Source organism: Glycine soja, chromosome 19 (assembly GCF_004193775.1).
Source record: "Glycine soja cultivar W05 chromosome 19, ASM419377v2, whole genome shotgun sequence".
Classification (NCBI taxonomy): Eukaryota; Viridiplantae; Streptophyta; class Magnoliopsida; order Fabales; family Fabaceae; genus Glycine; species Glycine soja.
This window is the reverse complement of record NC_041020.1, coordinates 4,294,060-4,314,782: the sequence shown is the minus strand read 5'-3', so window position 1 is coordinate 4,314,782 and position 20,723 is coordinate 4,294,060. Positions and strand designations below refer to the sequence as shown.

The 20,723-nt window shown below is 33.5% G+C and overlaps 1 protein-coding gene across 2 annotated transcripts; it reads right to left on the bottom strand.

Annotated features, from left to right (window-relative positions):
• Positions 1-229: 229 nt before the first annotated feature.
• LOC114398968 (uncharacterized protein C9orf85 homolog) lies at positions 230-2,621 on the bottom strand. 2 transcript variants are annotated; one of them, XM_028361059.1, is made up of 8 exons: positions 2,409-2,621; positions 2,179-2,300; positions 1,995-2,047; positions 1,630-1,693; positions 1,429-1,471; positions 1,292-1,339; positions 806-857; positions 230-694 (listed from the first exon to the last, which is right to left on the bottom strand). In XM_028361059.1, exons 1-8 carry the CDS (start codon positions 2,499-2,501, stop codon positions 492-494), a joined length of 678 nt encoding a protein of 225 aa, XP_028216860.1. In that variant the 5' UTR covers positions 2,502-2,621; the 3' UTR covers positions 230-491. The 2 variants fall into 2 exon arrangements, with proteins under 2 accessions (XP_028216860.1, XP_028216859.1); XM_028361058.1 differs by having other exon boundaries at positions 230-857; positions 2,409-2,618.
• Positions 2,622-20,723: the final 18,102 nt, after the last annotated feature.

Sequence of the window (20,723 nt, the reverse complement as noted above, 5' to 3'; positions counted from 1 at the left end):
AAAAAGTATATTTTGCCGCACTTCTAAAGCTTACCGAAATATGCTAAAAAGAACTTATAGAAAGGACATAAGCTTATAAACTTAAATAAGCTCTCTCAAATGCCCTTAAATTTAAAATTTTAACCAACATAGCCTAAAACAACTCAATCATTAAGAGTATCCCAATATTAAGATGTTTTTTTTTTTGGGTTCGGTAAGTAGATCCATGTGGCTCAAAATGAAGCTAATAACTTAATAATAAACTGATGGGCATGCTCGGCAGAACAGAGCAGGAATCAGGTAGCATTGAGTGGATAAAAAATTAATAACAAAGATTATACTTCAAAAGTTAAATACAATGAAACAAGAGGCACCCACCCATAGGCGAACAAACTAAAGATACAACTTAACCAAAATTTGCATTCAACCCCAAATACGCCGAAAACAGTCTGCAAAGAAATCAGAATTGTAATTTGAACTTCTAAAGGAAACTGAAATACTCATGTCCTGAATCATTCATTTTTGGCATTGGTATGATCAGGAATGTTTTCATCATTTTTGTCATCATTCTCATCACAATCTTCGTTCTCATTGTTACCATCTTCATCATCACAATCTTCATTCTCACTGTTACCATCTTCATCACAATCTTCATTATCACTGTTATCTTCATCATCACTGTTATCTTCATCTTCACAAACTTCACCCTCGTTATCTACATATTTATCATTACAAATTGCACCATCATCATGCTCCACGTTTACTCTATTCAGTATGGCATAGTCTTCGAGTGATGCATTTGGAAATAATTGTCCAACTTTGTTACCTTTAGTATCTGTTGGGACACTATTTGAACTCTTAGTTTTGTCTTTGTTCATCTGATAGCAATAGTAGAAAGAAGAATTATCAACAACATGCATGTTTGCGGAACAGGACAGTATAACAAACACAATATATACAATGCCTTGCCATAAATGCTGAATGAATCATGCATTACAGGCTTACACCATCATTTATATAGAATTTGGCTTATCTTTAGAATACCAATATAAACTCAAAAGAAATTATGTGATTAAATATATATGCAATGCATCAACAGCAGGTTCTACAAGAAACTTCATAAACCAGCATTGTGTAATAAACTCAACTTGGTGATGTGATTTTCAAATGAAATGTTCTATAGAAACATACAAATCTATGTTTTGTTTGAAATGCTGTCAGGTGTAAATTGATTAGACCGATTATGTTAGGGAATAAAGAGAAGCAGGATAGGCAGTGAAAAAAATGAATAGCCTTAGTTTTAGTATCTTACAGCACGCAATAAGGATCTCCTTTCTCTCTCCCGAGAGTTCTTAATGGCCTGCAACAAAAATACTAGTATTATTACGAGTTTCTGCTTTGCATAGAAGAACAAGCGTAACATTCGGGAAGGGCATAGAAAAAAGAAACCTCCTCTAGCATCTTTTGCTCAGCCTCAACTTCTGATATATCCCTACAAGAAACAAAATTACACATCAATACAGATTCATCTTTTCTTTTGACGAGTGTTGGAGTCAGCAAATTCTAACTGGTGTACATTTAGCACAAAACTTGTGTCATTACAAATACAAACAAAAAACTGAATGCTCCATCAAATGTGAGAAAGACAACCTTCCAACTATTTGCTTCGTATTGCAACAACACTTTGCGCATACACCATGCTCCTTGGCACAACCTACACCGACAGTAAAGCCAATGAATGAGCAACACTCATAAACAAAAGGCAAATTCCATTCTCAGTTCTCAACTAATTTTATCATGGTATTATTCCATACATCCCTCAGAGCACTTTTCACAAACATCATGTGCTCACTCTCAAGTTCCAACAAATTTAACACATACCCTTTTCCTCTTTCCACCTCCACACTCCAAAAATCTATTCTTTTTCCCGCATTGCACCAATTTCAAAACCACCCACTTACCAAAACCCTAAAAATAAAAACAAAAAAGCAAAATAAATCAAGTGTGATACTAACCAGGACACAAGCTATGGTAAGCTTGACGTACAGCACGCTTGGAACATCTCTGACTGCAACCCAATTAAAAAATTAATCATCGAAAAGCTAAAAGATAACAATTCAATCTAATCTAATCTAATTCATGAAATAAAGATGAGAACTTTTTTTTTTTTTTTTTTTTAAAAAAAGAAGAAAATAGTACCATTTGGCTGGTTGAAGAAGAGGCTTGTACTTTCCATAACGTCGTTTCCATTCGATTTGATCCTTGCAACGAGGGCACACCCCAGTGATCTCAGAGAGGGGTCTGAATCTTCCTCCAACTTCCTGCGCATGTGAATAATAACAATTAATAATATTCAAAATGTTCTTTTTTTTATATGATTATTGGTTTGATCAAAATGATAGAATTATGGCGTGGTTTGTGTTACAGACAGTTTCGTTGATTTTGCGACCAGCGTTGGGTTTCCAAGCGTACTTGTTCTGGTGCTTTGGGGGACCGCTCCTCTTGGCGCCGCTACTACTCATCTTTGCAACAACTACAACTGCTTCTTTCTGCTATTCACAAGCGGCGTTTACTATTAGACATTCCTGAACCACTAATCACTTTTTAACTGCGGCTAAAAACATGTTTAGTGGGGGTAATTGGCTAATTGCATGTTTACTGAGGTAATCACTGATGGTACTTACATGTATAAACTATAAACAGTCAATTCGGGTCCAATGGACTGGTCTATTGCGGGCTGAGATATCCGGGTCTTGTTAAGTACTGCTCCTTTTTACTAAATTCACCCCTTCCTTCTCATTAAATTTTTTATTGCCAATTATACCCTTTTAACCTCTTTTATATACACCCCATGATTGTGTTATAAGTTAAACCTCTTTTACACCCTATATTATTATTATTATTGTTGTTGTTGGACTTAATTATATAATTGATTTCTTAATTATAGTTAAAAATTCAATTGGGTTCATCAATTATTAAAAAGTTTAATTGGATTCTTCAATTATTAAAAAGTGCAATAGGATTCTCTAATTGTTTAAAAACACTATAATCTTATCATTTTTGTTAGTTTAAAACAAGCAAAGTAACGTAGTTGATGAAAATGAAAAGATTGTAGTGTTTTTAAACAATTAGAGGACCTAATTGATTTTTTTTAATAATTAAGGGATTCAATTAAATTTTTTAATAATTGAGGGATCCAGTTGAATTTTACCACCCCAATGCTCAAACTTGAGTTTAAAAAGATAAGTTTCTTTCTTATCAATAACAATTGACTATGTAAATTATGAGATCATTTTTTTAATTTCTACAAATAATCAAATTAGATTTCTAAAAGTTATCTATAATAGAAATTTTTACAAAATAAAGGCCAATGTCTCCAAGATTGTCCAAACCAATTTTAAAATAATCATTACATTGACACCCTAACTAGTCTATCAAAATTACTATAAATACATTTTTTTTAAAACAAACTAAAAATAAAAAGTGAAAGAATAAATGATTTGCGACAAAAGATCATAGCTGAAAAGATTTGGAGAGAAACCATCACATTAAAAAGCCATTACATGCATTCATCTATTGGGAAGAATTTGACGGATCATATTTATAAAAAACTTAAATATGTTTTTGATTCTTGATATATATCCAAATTTTGTGTTTGATCCCTGATAAATTTTTCCTTTATATTTGTTCCCTGATATTTGAAAATTTTTATTTTAAATCTCGACTTTCAGTTAAGTGATGAAGTGTTCGTTAAATATTTAATAATGTGGTTTGTGGCGGCTCAAAAATCATTAATATTTGTTTCAAAATCAAATTAAAAATTTTTGAAGGTTAAAAATCACCAGAATCGATTAAAGTAAAATTAAATAAATTAAACATTCAAAACCCTCTTCTAAGTCATCTACCAACCCCTTCACCTACCTTCTTCTCCATTTAATCTTCATCTTCCAAAACATATCTCATTCTTTTTTAATAAAGAAATAGATCTCAACCTTCGTCGAGGAACAACCTCTTCATGGACTTGATCTATCTGTTCTCCAATTGGATCGCACCACGTAGTGTGTTGTACCAAATTGATAAGAAGGACAACGAAGGATACTCGTTGAGATTTGCGGGTGCATAGCCTCAAATTCTGTTAAACCCCAAGTTTAGCGTGATGAGGTTGTTGTTGCCACTGCTGCTGCTGCCTCCCCAATGCACCGTGAGTGGCCTCAAGATCTGCACCCCATGAAGGTGTTGTTGGCCAAGTCCACTTGTTGCAATGAAGACAAAAGGAAGAACCACGACTCCACGGTTCTAGTGAGCACGTTCTCGATGAGCTTCACCACTTCCAACAAAAGGTGGATTTGCAATTTGAAGGGGATCGAGGTGGGCTGCAGCAACACAACGACATTGTTCTTCCTATTGGGTAAGTTTAGCTTCATCATCGTTTTGGTTTGAGAAGGTTCGAGGTTAGCCACAACCAAGTTCCTAACTAGAGTGCGCCACAACCATTGTCGCACCATCGTTGCGACTTCCAACTACGATCCCTAGGCCACCATTGTTAGCAAGCCTACAAATTTGGCTTTAATGTGCGATCTTCTCCACGCTCCCTTCACTGACAGATCTTTTCTCAAATTTGGGTTTTCTTTGCCTTATATGGATGGTGTGTTTGGGATTGGGGTAGGGGTTCTGGTGAAAAGGTCTTGGAGGAAGGAGGACGAAATTGTTTGAGGAAGAAAAGGAAGAGGGCGAAAGAGAGAAAGGTGAAAAAGAAGGGTTTTTTTTTTTACCAACATGCACCCTCTCTCTCCTCAAAATACCCAATATACACCACTTTGATATTTTTTTTCCCAAACTACACTAGTTGAGGGATGCTTCACGAAAGTCGGGTTTGGCCACCCCGACTTCCCTTCTTGATCTTTTTTTTTTATAAATTAAAATTTAATAAAATTTAAATATTATTTTATATAAAATTATTTTTAATTGATTTTAAAATTACTTATTTATTAAATTAATTTTTGAAGGGTTGATTAAATTAATTTTGTTATTAAGAAAATGATATTATTAAATTTAATTATTTTTGTTACATTATTTAATTTATTTAAGATATTTTTTTGGTGAATATTTGTTTTAAAATTTGAATTTTGTATAATAATATATTTATTTTAGTAAAAATTTTAAAATTTTTAATATAATTATTTTACTAAATATAATTAGTTTGTTTATGTCATTAGATTTAATTAAAAATGATAAAACTAAAGGTTTTAACAATTTATTTATAGAAGAATATTATACTGCATTATCAATAAAATATTTAAACAATTACATTTGGCTAAGGAAAAAACTTAAGATGAGGATATGTTAGGACAATTGTTTCTGTTATGACCATGTTGCCGGCAAAGTCCACATTTTTTTCTACTTGCTCGTTCATTTTCGTCTTCCTCCATCTCAGTAAGAATGCGAGTTGAAACGGGTTGTAGTCCTCTTTCTCTTTGGATCAGGACCCCATTGATCTCTTTCATATTCTTGTCACATTGATTCGTGTGGCAGTAAACCAAAGGAGTTTTCGTAGATGTGCAAAATGTGTTGTAAAGTGAATAACATCGGCACATAGGTCATGGGATTAACATTGACAGATTTACAGGGCAGTCATGACATGAGAACACGGTAAGTGTTTAGCTTGATATTCACCACAATCACACTTTTGGGATTGTAACATTACTCTAAACCTTCCCGGTGGTCTTGGTGTTTGAAGTGGGGATTGAGTCTCTGTTATAATAAAAGTGTGATTGTGTCTATCGAATTCATTTACAATATGTGTATTAGATTCTTGTTGACCACTATTCATTGCAGCATCGAAGACAACTTTAGAATACTGTGAGCGGGAGTTGATCATTCCTGAGTTTGTCGACCTTTATTAGCAAAGAGTTGTGCGATCTTGAAATACGTCTCCTCAACCAGCGATGACATCGGCAAATGTCTTGTGTTTTTGAACATGAAATTAACAGACTCAAACAACGTTTCCCCTCATCGAAGCATTGTACCCATTTTTATTTCGGTAATTGATCAAGTCATTCAGCTGTACTTGGCTTATTCGCACGGATATCCCCAAGATGTTGCCAATGCATCTTCTCCGTGTATGCATAACCTGTAAATATTCAATCAATCTATTATGTTATAAAATTTGATTGAAAGAAAAGTTTAACGAATAAATATAATAGATTCTTACCAGCCAACATGAGTGGTTTCTTTAAATGTTTGTAGTTTGAGTTACCGCGAAGAAAGTTTTGTGCAATGTGGCGTAGGCAAAAGAAATGGGATGTGTCCTGGACCCATAAGTTACTTGGGTTGTTGTAGGCACTTATAATTGAGGGGTGTCGGTCTGAAATGAGAGAAATGTTAATTTGCAGAGTAACATGTCTTCTCAAATTCTTTAGAAAAAAACCCCAAGTTGAAGTTGTCTCCCCTTCTACAATGGGTTTGCAATATGCAAAGCCATTATGTTTAAACATCTACTTGTGCTATGACGTGTTTGTCGAGCTGATGACGATCTTGTCTGAGCATTGGCACGAGACAAGTGTGATGACCTCTAATACTCTTGATAATCCATTTGTTATGCCTCTTTGAATTGCATGCACCCAAACTCCATGTACAACCATTTTCATGTAATTTACACGAAGTTTAGCCTTCTCAGGTCAGAGTAAATTGTTCCGCAATCAAAATGATTTATGATGTTGTATTCTTTAACTGCTCGAATACATTGTGCTTTTTCATCGAAGGTCATGCCAACCTCGAGTGCACCGATTGGTGATTGTACATTATGTTGTTGATGAACAAAATGGTGTCAATCAATATAGTGTGGTAGGTGGTCAAAGTTCAAGTCTACTGAACACCTAGGTTGGCAATATTACAATGGAGGTGTCATTGGCTTGCCAACACCCTTGTCATTGCTTTGATCATCATTTTGATCATCGCTTTGGTGATATCGATGTGATCAAAGAACTGTTAATCCTCATCCTCACTTTGCGTAAGAGGAAAAGACTATTACCGAAGTCATGCATTCAAAGTTTTAGCGTAAAAAAACTTAAGCAAAAGAAGAAAAAGCTTCTCATGGGCACTACCAAAGAGCTTCACTAAAGGGTCCACTAGACCACTTTGATTTGCCATGCGTCACTGAATTCATTGGCTGAACCAGTTATGTACTCTTCGATGGCGGTATCACCCTCGATCGACTACAAGATCCTTAGCCATTAAAGCCATTTTCACCTCATCATAGCCAAGAACACACTTACCATCCAAATCATGCATATATATACACCAATCAATTGTCATAGTTGAATCAAAAGGTATACAAACATCTGGAGACAATCAAATCAAATAAACTCACCTACACTAAGAGAATCGATAAAAAAAACAATAATGAAGATAAACATATTCAGATAATGCTTTTATACTGAATAGCTTGGCACTGGCACCTCCACACACCTACCTAAGCCATAAAAAAGTGCTTGCATATCTAAGAATAATGCTTATACCTCCATAAACTACCTGGGTGAAAACAAGAAAAACAACCAATTAATTTATTCCCCTAATCGGAAAAAGATTTTCCTTGTCATATAGGTACCTAAAATGATCATGCATTTGCTGTTGAAGCAAACCGTCATACGTTCATAAAATTTCCCGAGAAAGGGATCTGAAGCTGTTTTTGATGGCTCTAACAGCTGCTTTCCATCCACAGATGAGCATGCTGCTTCCTGCAAAGGATATTAACAAATTTCCATGACATTAAACTGTTAGAATTAATGTCTCATGTGAGAGGCATATGACTTAGTAGGGACTAATAAATAAATAATTAATGATTAAGGACTAAATTGTAATTGGGCTTAATAGGAGAAGTTTCTAGGGTTAACTGCTACTTGATGGGAGTAGTGGTTATAAAAGGGGCTTAATACCCACTAACGTGAAATAAGGTCCCCTTCCTGACCAGAAAGTGCTCTTTTCTCACCCATAGCCATCACGATCGGAGAGAGACAGAAAAGAAAGGCCAAAGGAAGTGAAATCTTATTTCTCTCCTCTTTCAAGGAAATCAAAGTGCACTGGAGAGAAGTTCCTGAAGAGAAAGGTACAAGTCTTCCTATGGAGAAAGGTACACATCATTATCTATTGTTGTTTATTGATTGTTTGTGAGAACCATAGATTTCAAGATCCTGTTGGTTTTCTATAATTGATAGTCTAGGAAACCCTTAAGAATTTTTTTACTTGTGGTATCAGAGCATGTGTTATGCAATTTATGATTCTCCAAGAATGATTTAATTTCTCCCAATTATGCATAAATCCTAATTATGAAATTTAGGGATTTTTAATTTATGTTACATGTATTTTCAATTACATGTTTTGATAACGTGCCTTTCGTGTTAATTATATTTTCCGCTGCAAAGTATGAAATTCTAGATATATAAAATTTCATGAGAAGGAAAGCCATGAAAGCTGTAGAATTTTTGGAAATTACATTTTGGAGAAAGGGAATGAAAAGCAAAAAAAATTTCCGCCATCCCGAATTGTTTTATTTTGAAAAGCTGCGTGGCTGTAACAATAGGTTATCTTTAATTCCTATATTTTTTTAGAAGCTGCGCAGCGTACGTAGGATTGCTTTGAATTATAATGCTTTCAAAAAGGAAAACGTACGCGTACCAAATATCTTGCAGGATGAATGAATATTATGAAAATTGCTATTTGCAATCTTTGTTTGTTATTTGCAATCCCACCTGCCTTCTTTTTCTTTCGAATGTTATTGTTGAACATTATTGAAGGATTGAAAGTTTATGTCTTATAATAAATGTGAAAATTATTTTATGGCCTAGAATGGAATTAATGGAATGGCTATGAATTGTTAATAGCAATAAGTATGTGCAGGCCATATATATTTGGTTGGAATTAAATGTATGTTAAATTTGTTAGTCACCAAAGTGGCCAAATTTGTAAGGTTATTTAATTCCAAATTAAGGATTATTTCAATTACTCATAGAATAATGGATGTTAAATTATATGACTGTTGGCTTATGGGTAATTGAAATTCATTGTTATAAGGCATTTATGGATTGCCCAAAGGTTGATTAGTTGTTCTTATAATTAATGAATATTATTGTAGGCGATTTGTGTGTATCATTAGTTTTATTTATATACCCAAAGGAAATAGATATTACTAATTGGTGCATATTTAATTGTCAATTAATGTTAAAATTTTATTAGCATCATTATGTTTGTATGTTGTGTGTTGATGTATCACCCAAAGGAGAACATCAATATACATTGACTGTTATCTGAATGAATCATATGTATGACATGTATTTTATGTCTCAAAACACTTATGTGAATTTTATTATGCAATACATGTTTTGAATTCATTGGATTCTTATGTATCATCTGAGCCAATTTTAATGGGCTTAACTTCTCTGACTGAAATGAGCAAGTCCAATTTCACCTCGGTGTTTTGGATTATGATCTTGGTATGTTGGAAGAGAAGTTTGTTACTATTATTGATGTTAGTAGCAATGAAGAGAAAGTTCATTATAAAACTTGGAAAAGATCTAACAGACTCAGCCTAATGTTGATGAGAATGACTGTTGCAGACAGTATTAAGACAACTCTCCCTAAAATCGAAAGTGCTAAAAAGTTTATGTGATTAGTGGGAGGGCGCTCTCAAACAGCTGATAAGTCTGTTGCTGGGACATTAATGAGTACATTGACCACCATGAAGTTTGATGGTTCACGTACTATGTATGAACATGTCATTGAGATGACAAACATTACAACAAGACTTAAGACCTTGGGAATATAATGGCTGTGAATGAGAACTTTCTTGTTCAATTTATTCTAAACTCATTATCGTCTGAGTTTGGCCTGTTCTAAATGAACTATAATACCATGAAAGATAAATGGAATGTGCATGAATTGCACAGTATGTTAGTTCAGGAAGAAACGAGGCTTAAGAATCAAGGAAGTCACTCAATCCATTATGTAAGCCACCGAGGGAATCAAGGAGCTGGAAAAAGATTTGTAAAGAAACATGATAAAGGCAAAGGACCATTAAAGATCAAGGACGGTCCTGTGCAAATCCAGAAGAAAGCATCAAAGAACAATAATTGTCATTTTTGTGGAAAATCTGGACACTTCCAGAAAGATTGCCCAAAGCGTAAGTCTTGGTTCGAAAAGAAAGGTGAGCTCAATGCTCTTGTATGTTTTGAATCAAACTTAACTGAAGTTCCCCATAATACATGGTGGATTGATTCTAGATGTACAACTCATGTTTCTAATACTATGCAGAGATTCCTTACAATCCAAACCATAAGCCCAAATGAGAAGTTCATTTTCATAGAGAATGAAGTGAAAGCTCCAGTGGAAATAGTTGAAACTTATTGTTTAAAACGCAACACTGGACATCGTTTAGATTTACTGGAAACTCCTTATGTACCTAGTTTATCTAGGAATTTAGTTTCATTATCTAAACTTGAAGTTACTGCATACTCTTTTAATTTTGGTAATGGATATTTCAATTTATTTAAGCATAATCATCTCATTGGTACTGGTATTCTTGTGATGGTTTATATAAATTGGAAATAGACAGTTTGTATGCTGAAACTGTTTTAACTCTACATCATAATGTTGGCACTAAACATAGTTTAGTGAATGAACGATCTGCTTTCTTGTGGCATAAACGTTTAGGTCACATTTCTAGAGAAAGGATGGAAAGATTAATAAAGAATGAAATTCTTCCTTATCTAGATTTTACGGATCTAAATATTTGTGTGGGTTGTATTAAGGGAAAACAATCAAAACATACAAAAAAATGAGCTACAAGAAGCACTCAGCTTCTTGAAATTGTGCATGCTGATATTTGTGGACCTTTAGATGTTAGTTCTTTCGGAAAGGAAAGATACTTTATCACCATTATTGATGATTATTCACGTTACGGTTATGTCTACTTACTGCCCGAGATTTCTTAGGCAATGGATGCCTTAGAAATTTACTACAATGAAATAAAAGGGCAATTAGACATAAATGTGAAAATTATTAGATATGATAGAGGTGATGAGTATTACGGAAGATATGATGAAACTGGGCAACACCCAGGTCCATTTGCTAAGCTTGTTCAGAAACGTGCATTTGTGTGCAATACATAATTCCCGGTACACCACAACAAAATGGTGTATCAGAAATGCGTAATAGAACTTTAATGAATATGGTTAGGAGTATGTTAATCAATTAGACTTTACCCGTATCTTTGTGGATGTATGCCTTGAAAACTGCCATGTATTTGTTGAACAGGGTTCCTAATAAGGCAGTTCCAAAGACACCTTTTGAGCTGTGGACAAATAGGACACCTAGTATGAGGCACCTGCATGTTTGGGGTTGTCAGGCAGAAATAAGGATTTATAATCCGCAAGAAAGAAAATTGGATGCAAGAACAATCAGTGGAAATTTCATTGGTTATCCAGAAAAGTCAAAGGGGTATATGTTTTATTGTCCTAATCATAGTACGAGAATTGTCGAAACTGGAAATGCAAGGTTCATTGAAAACGGTGAAATCAGTGGGAGTACAGTTCCACGAGAAATGGAAATTAAAGAAGTTAGAGTGCAAGTTCCTTTAGCTTTTGCCTCTAGCAGTAAGGTGATTACTACTTCAGTTATTGCTACAAACAATACTGAAGAAGTACAACACAATGATGAGCCCATGATACATAATGAACCCATTGTGGAAGAACCACAGGAAGTAGCATTAAGGAAGTCTCAAAGAGAAAGAAGACCAACTATTTCGAATGATTATGTGGTATACTTACATGAAACAGAAACAAACTTAAGCATTAATGATAATGATCGAGTTTCGTTTTCACAAGCTATAAGTTGTGATAATTCTGAGAAGTGGTTAAATGCCATGAAAGAAGAGATAAATTCCATGGAACATAATGGTGTTTAGGACCTTGTAGAATTACCAAAGGGTTGTAAGGGAGTAGGTTGTAAGTGGGTCTTCAAGACTAAACGTGACTCTCATGACAACCTTGAACGTTACAAGGCTAGACTTGTTGCTAAGGAATTTACTCAGAAAGATGACATTGATTATAAAGAGACATTTTACTGGTCTCGAAAGGATTCTTTCAGGATTATCATGACATTAGTAGCCCGTTATGACTTGGAGCTACATCAAATAGATGTGAAAACCGCCTTTCTGAAAGGAGATTTAGAGGAGAAAGTTTGTATGGACCAACCAATGGGGTTCTCAGTTGAAGGAAATGAACATATGGTGTGCATACTAAAGAAATCAATATACAGTCTTAAAGCAAGTTTCCTGCCAATGGTATTTGAGGTTTAATGATACCATTATTTCCTTTAGATTTAAGGAAAATACTGTTTATCAATGTATGTATCTGAAGGTCAGTGGGAGTAAGGTTATTTTCTAATTTTGTATATTGATGATATCTTGCTTGCAACAAACGATCTTGGTCTTCTTCACGAGACTAAGAAATTTCTCTCTAGAAACTTTGAAGTGAAAGATATGGGTGAGGTAAGTTATATGATAGGGATAGAAATATTCCATAATAGATCACAAGGATTGTTAGGCTTATCTCAGAAAGTATATATATCGATAAAGTGCTAGAGAGATTCAAGATGGAAAGGTGTTTAACATCGCCTATTCTCATTTAGAAATGAGACAAAGTTAGTCTCACACAATGTCTTAGAAATGATATGGAACGAAAACAAATGAAAGTAATTTTGTGTGCATGAGTTGTTGTTGCATCTGAGAGCTGAATTTGTAGTATGTTTTGAGGCTACAATTCAGGCTAATTGGCTGCGGAACTTTATTTCAGGGCTTGGAATTGTCGACAGTATTGCTAGGCCGCTGAAAATGTATTGTGATAACTTCGCAGCAATATTTTTTGTAAGAACGACAAGTACTCTAAGGGTGCTAAGCATATGAAATTGAGGTACTTTGTCGTGAAAGAAGAATTTCAAAAACAAATTGTGTCAATAGAACATATTAGCACAAAGCTTATGATAGCTGACCCTTTGACAAAGGGATTACCGCCCAAGACATTTATAGAACATGTTGAAAGTATGAGCATTATTGTTATTGATGATCATTAAGTGTAATTCACCTTATGTAATTTTGCTGACACTCTGAGCTCAATTATGATGTTTCTGATTACCTGTTCTCTATGTTTGCATGCATGTTTGTGTTAAAGTAATGTTAACAGGTTTTGTCTTGAATGAAGACATTATGTTGGACCAATTATGTACTCCTAACTAATGGTCATATTAAGGAGAAGACTAATTTGTAGTACATGGAAGGGACTATGTCGATTAGATGATGTACAACCGCCATGACTCGAATTGGTTCTTATTCTTAATCATGAAATTATGATGTACCCAATGTATAGAACAATTTAGTCAATTTTTAATGCGCATTATGTTAGTTAATCTATTTATTTATTTAGTCTATAATGTTTATTAATGTCACATGAGCCAAGTAGGAGAATGTTAGAATTAATGTCTCATGTGAGAGGCATATGACTTAGTAGGGACTAATAAATAAATAATTAACGATTAAGGGCTAAATTGTAATTGGGCTTAATAGGAGAAGTTTCTAGGGTTAACTGTTACTTGATGGGAGTAGTGGTTATAAAAAGGGCTTAATACCCACTAACGTGAAATAAGGTCCCCTTCCTGACCAGAAAGTGCTATTTTCTCACCCATAGCCATCACAAACGGAGAGAGACAGAAAAGAAAGGCCAAAGGAAGTGAAATCTTATTTCTCCCCTCTTTCAAGGAGCCAATCAATAAACAACAATAGATAATGATGTGTACCTTTCTCCATAGGAAGACTTGTACCTTTCTCTTCAGGAACTTCTCTCTAGTGCACTTTGATTTCCTTGAAAGAGTAGAGAAATAAGATTTCACTTCCTTTGGCCTTTCTTTTCTGTCTCTCTCCGTTCGTGATGGCTATGGGTGAGAAAAGAGCACTTTCTGGTCAGGAAGGGGACCTTATTTCACGTTAGTGGGTATTAAGCCCCTTTTATAACCACTACTCCCATCAAGTAGCAGTTAACCCTAGAAACTTCTCCTATTAAGCCCAATTATAATTTAACCCTTAATCGTTAATTATTTATTTATTAGTCCCTACTAAGTCATATACCTCTCACATGAGACATTAATTCTAACATAAACGAGATACCAAAATTGTATCATATATCCTATATGCAAGCATCTAGCGACTCTGCTTTACCAGTGCCCTTTGGCAGATGCACATTTTGTTTACTGGTTCTAATTCTTTTGTATAAAATTTCTTTTGTTATCTACATGTTGTCCCAACAAGATTCCTTGAATTATTGTTTTAGGTCCACGCTTCTGTAATGTACTGTGTATGTTTTTTAATGGATCTTTGATTTGTTAAGAAGACACAATCCTTAGAATCATTGTCTTTTTTTTTTTCTATTTAGTTTAGACTTTTAGTAAATCAAAGGAAAAGTCGATCAAGTTGTAGGTGTGGTGCGTTTATTAATTGTTGCAATCTAAGCCATACGAATGTAAAAAATTTAAGATAATGTAAATTAGATCAGGTAATATGATTCCTTGAATTATTGTTCTAGGTTTGCCTTTCCAAAATGTATTATTGCGTATGTTTGTCTTCTGTCTATATTTTAATGGAACTTTGATTTGCTAAGGAGACAAAATACTGGAGAACCATTGCCTTCTTCTCGCTGATTAGTTAACATTAATTATTGGTAAATTAATGGAGATTTCAATAAAGTTGTAGACGTGAAGAGAAATTATGTCTAGCAAGGTTTATTAGAATTTGAGAGCGATAAGAAATACGAAGGAATTAAAAGACATCGTAAATTGGATCAAGCAATATGACCTCTCTCTCTATATATAATGGTTTAGCTTGTTCGCTGCGATGATAAAGCTAACAAAAGTGGAAGGAAGGGTATGGTTCTTCCTTTTCAACCTCTATCTCTCACATTTGATGAGATCAAATATTCTTTAGACATGCCACAGCTACTTTACACATTTTTTTTAAAAATGTAATCTTTCTATTTGTATGGTATTGATTATATTTAAAATATATTTGAGTGTTTATTTGATTGTAGGAAATGAAAAAGCAAGGAGTTTTTGAGGAACGTCGAGAACTTTTGAAGGGTGTTAGTGGTGTCTTTAGGCTAAGAGTACTAACAGCTCTGATGGGTGTAAGTGGTGCCGGTAAGACTACATTAATGGATGTTACTTTTGAAGTTGGCAGGGGAGCAAATATATGCTGGTCCATTAGGCCACCACTGTTCTGATCTGATTCTGTACTATGAGGCGAATTTAGTGTAAACAAGATTAACACATATAACATATGATGCTTCTGTAGCATTGGGAACTTAGCATATTCACTATAGTGCATGATTGATGTAGGCTATTCAAGGAGTTCCTAAGATCAAAGAAGGTTATAATCCTGCAACCTGGATGTTGGAAGTTACATCAGCAGGCATAGAAGCATCTCTTAAGGTCAACTTCATCAATGTGTACAGAAACTCAGAACTATACAGGTTAGACTCCTTACTTAATCCAACAAATATTAGTAATCAGATGTTATTTTGTTTCTTTTTTTTCTTTAGATATTTCAAACCAAAGGCTATTGAGTTCATTTTGTTTACTTTTTTTTCCTTTTCAGTTTTCACTTTTAATTTACAAAACTGTCACCTTGCTGTTTTCAAATATGTATGTTTGTGTGAGTCTGTGGATGCCAAGTTGCCTTTTTGCAATTGGAATTATTGGTGGCGAAAATAGAGAAGAATGAAATGAGTGAATCTTGGGGTGTTGCTCACATTATTTGTTGAACTAATAAATATCTTCTAATAATAAAGAGCGAAACATTCATTGATATTGGGGAAAATATACTTAAAGAAATCATTCATTTAATTATACATATTTTTTTCAATTTAAATTGGTTTAATTTTTTGCCGAACTAAATTTAAGCTAAATTAAAACTAGTGTCAAACTAAACTATGTTTTATGACTTGACACTTTTAAAATAATTGTTTAGAGATGTTGTCAAACCTGTATCCTTCTTTGGAAATTTGGGATTATTTGAATGTTAGGATTTTCAAGTAATTAACATGCATGTATTCGAATCTCATATTTTCTATGTTAACTAATAAATGTTTGAATTGTAAATTAAGATTTAAAAGTAAAACCTTCAATGAGAGCTAAACGTCAAAGTAATAAGCACTTGTCTAAAATATAGTATACAGTTTGAATCAATACGAAAGGTAGAATTCTAAAATATGCGTCGTCGTTTTAAAACAACTGAAACTTTGATAGGAGACTAGTGGGCCGGGCTGGCTACAATCCGCTTGTGTTTTTTTAGTTGGACGAAAGAAAAACAAAACCAAACATCTGAAATTACAATCAGCTTGTATTGCAATCTTGTTCTGTTTGTTAAAATTGGTGTCTAATTTTTATATTTAATTAGTTTTGTTGCTCTAATGATTTTTTTTTCCTATTAAACTAGTGGAGAGACAAACACATGTCTGTCCACATTTTTATTTTTTATTATATATTAAAAATTTATATTTACAAAAAGATGTGAAAATGAGGAGGATATGACATATTAAATAGAAAAATGATAGAATGAAATTAAAATAGTTTATATGAGTTAATAAATAAGTAAATATTTGTAATAATCAATATAAAGAATACTAGCAGGCATAAATTAAGAAAATAAAAATAATTTATTTTGTATTCTAGCCTAATCCATTACAATGTGGACCAATTAAAATATGGATCACTTGTAACAAATCTTAAACAGCATGAGCTGACCCGTTTACCAATTATTCTCACCTTATGCTTATTATGTAGTTACAATTAAATGATTTTATGTTCTTGTTCTCTTTCCCTAAAAAAAATGTTATTGTTATCTTTATTCCACTCAAATTTTCTAGCAAATATGGTTGCAGGAGCCTACTACAAGTTGCAGTGCCATTTTATTTGAAAATTGTCAAATAATATAATGCCAAATGAAACACGATTCAATGTATATATGTCTGTCATTCCAATTTTGGGAAGAAAATCCATTGTTATTAATCAATTATATTATCGTGTATGGATACAATGTACAGAACAAAAAAACTGTCGGAGCAAGTGCGGTTTTTTCACTGATGATGGAAAACAACTATTTCATTCTTTTATGATATTTGCCTGCTGAGTAGAGCTAATTACTATTTCTTTCTTTATGTTTGTTTTTTCTCTCTCCTGGTATTGGTATTTTTTTAGGCACCTTTGTTAGTGTTGTGAAGCATCTATAATTGCTATCTTCAATGTCTCCTATTTTAGTCACATTCTTTTCCATCTCAAATCTGAAATCTTTCTTATTAAAATATTCAAGTTCAGTTTCAATTTGTTTATATAATTAGCAAATACCTTTTTAAAATAAAAACTTATCAACTTTACATTTTTCATAATCTAAACATTTTAACTTCACTAAAATATTAGGCACTTAAGTCCAACCTATTATGGTCTATTGGCAGATATATATATTGGTTGATATATATGTTGGTCTATTGGCTGATATATATGTTGGCTGGAACCGAAGTAAAAGTAAGTTGTAGAGATTATAGTGTTACAGTTGATTACAAATCAGGTCTGATTCCTTTTGAGAGGTTTTTGACAACTTGACATGTAATTTTTATCCCGAATGTAAATATCCACAAAACATAATTTTTATATTTATGTAGAACTATTTTTCATAAAAATCTTGTAAAATGCTAAATGATATTGCATAATAAATGGTAAAAAAAAAATTCTGAATTGGCATGTTTAACTATATTGAGTTGCCCAAAGATATATATATTTTACCAAGGCAATTTAGTTTGTTAAAGAAGGGATAATACATGACATTCTGGTTTGAATTTTACAATGTTGAGTCTTTAAATGACTGCTTGTATGAGGCTAAAAGAATTATGTATGACATTGTTTTGAATTAACTATGGCAAACTTAATTCAATATTTTCTCCTGTTTGGTACATTACATCATATGCACTAACATCTTGAATTTTCTTGTTCTGTTGCTTGTGTAGACAACTATTTATTTTGATTATGTCATTCTCCCTAGCAGTTGAGGCACTTCATGCATTCATACAAGATGAATCATAGCACAAGTAAGTTTGTACACACAATAACTGTTGTCTGTCAGTATGTTATTACTTACAAATTACAATTAAGTATTTTACATATCCAGCAACAAAGAGATAGACAATGATTTTTCTAGTAAGAATTGAAATTTGTGTCTAATTTTTGTGGATGAGCTGAGTTCCATTTGATGCTTGCAAAGGTGATTGCTATTGGTGTCTTTAGTAATATGGTGCTATCCAATTGGCAAACCTCATGAGTAGTAGAAGCAGCAGTCAAGAGGGAAAGAACCATGGCATATGCCTTATCTCATCAGGTAGGTTAATCTTAATCATGAGTAGTAGTCACATTACCATGTTTCACCTTGGTTCTAATTAAAATCATATGAATATCTTATGAAAAATAGTGGAGGGCCTGCTCTAGCCAAGGCCTAGGTAATTATGAACTACTTGGCAAAGCTAGTTGGAGTTGGAGCTAGAAGGATCGTTGGGTTGCTGCACTGCCCACATTCTATTATGTATGTTCTAAGCTCTCTCTAAGATCTAAACATTTACCTACAATTGAAGATGATAGATACATATTAAAGACTTTTACCTACAGTTAGGAGATGTAAGTAGAAGTTAATGACTTTTACCTACACACTATACATAGTAGGTAAAACCTATAGTGACAGACAATTAGCCGTCATTACACACCCCCTCAAAGTTGACGGAAGAAACGTCTGTAGGACAAAGTCTATCATACATTTACCTACGAATTTTTTATTTATAGTGACAATTTTTGTCTGTAGGTATAGGTCATTTTTCTTGTAGTGTGCTAACTTAATTGTGTCAATGCAATTCTTTTACTTTCTTGTTTGACAGTGTTATGTAGAGCACTTGCTCTAAGTAGAGACAAATTTTCTTTGTAACTAATAAAACTTGATTTGTTTTTTTTATCTGTATGACACTATGTCAGTATAAAAAAATTTATAATACTTACAAACTCTATTCAACTAATTAAACTAGATCCTTTTGATACTTTAGCGTGATATAAGAACAAACTTGAATATTTACAAAAATTGGGAAAGACTTAATATTATGTTTAAGTTTATAATAAATGATCGAATTTTTGTTCTGGATTCCAAATAATTTTTTTTGTTATTGAGTTTTTGATATATTAAAACTTTTGTTTTGAGTTCTTTTCATTAATTGAGTGATGATGTGTTACTTTAAAGATTGACATCACATAACTGTTGACATAGACTTAAAATAAAAGTTTTAATATATTGAAAATTCAAAATAAAAGTTTAAATATATTGGAAAGTCAAAACAACCAAATATTATTTAAGGATTAAGTACAAAAATTCAATAATTTATTATAGACCTTGAACATATTTCTTTGACAAGGTACCGTAGCAATCTTCCAAAAGAGTAAAAAAAAAACACATTTCTTTCCAGCATAGCAGCACTAAGCCTCCAATATAACCACACCAAACAAGTAAACATCAGATCAATTTCTCTGATAACCATCCAGTACTGTAATAGGACGATGCTCCTCCAGCTCCATGTATTTCAAACTAATTTCTGTGAGCACAAAATGACAAGCTTGTTGTGTGTGTATGATTATGTCCCTAATGGAAGCCTCTATGATTGTTTGCATGACACCAACAATAGCAATGTTGTTGTTCCCTTGTCATGGAAACGAAGACTCCACATCTGCATTGGGGTGGCTCGTGTACTACATACACTACATCTATTTTGGAACCAACATACCTATCATACTCCATACAGTGAAATCAAGCAACATTCTTTTGGCCCTGAATTTGGTGCCTAGTGGCAGATTTTGAGTTTTGCAAGAAGTCCCCAAGGGATTCAATGCCAAAACCACCAAGAGTTGAGTTGAGGGAGAACTTAATAACTTTTGGGTGGTGTAGCTGATTCTGAATCTTAACTTTGGTCCTGCTAGTGGGAAGCTTTGGTTCAAACGTTGCTTGTGGAAAGATCAACTTTGAAGTTGGATAAGATGACCGTCGTTCTTAGAGAAAATGAGAGAATGATGAGAACTGAAAATGTTGATGATGAACACCATTCACTAGTCATAGTGGAGTCTAAGCGAAAGAAGAATCATTCAAGGAGACATGATGGAGCAAGAGAAAGATCAAAATCATAATTGCGTCATCAACGAGATATGAGTAACATGTAACGTTACTATTGCGGTGAGAATGATCATGTGTAAGTGAGATGCAAACAAATGAAGGAAGACTTGAAGAAATTAAGAGATGTGAATAAAGATGACCCCAACTTCCAAGCTAATGTAGTAAAAAGTGTTGAAGATGTAGATGACTTGTTTTTGACATCAAATGATGAAGTTGCTAAAACAAAATGGGTGTTGGATTTTACGTCGTCAAAGCACATTTGTAGAGATCGAGAAATGTTTTACTTTGAAAATTGATGTCGACCATTTCAACAATCAAAATAAGAAATTAGAGCAAAGATCACAATTGCAAGGGAGAACATGGAGGTTAGTTTGGAATACGTGGAACTTAACAGACCAAGGTATCATCTTTCTGGATGGTTATATATCACACAAAACTGATGTGTAGACTTATGTTGGAG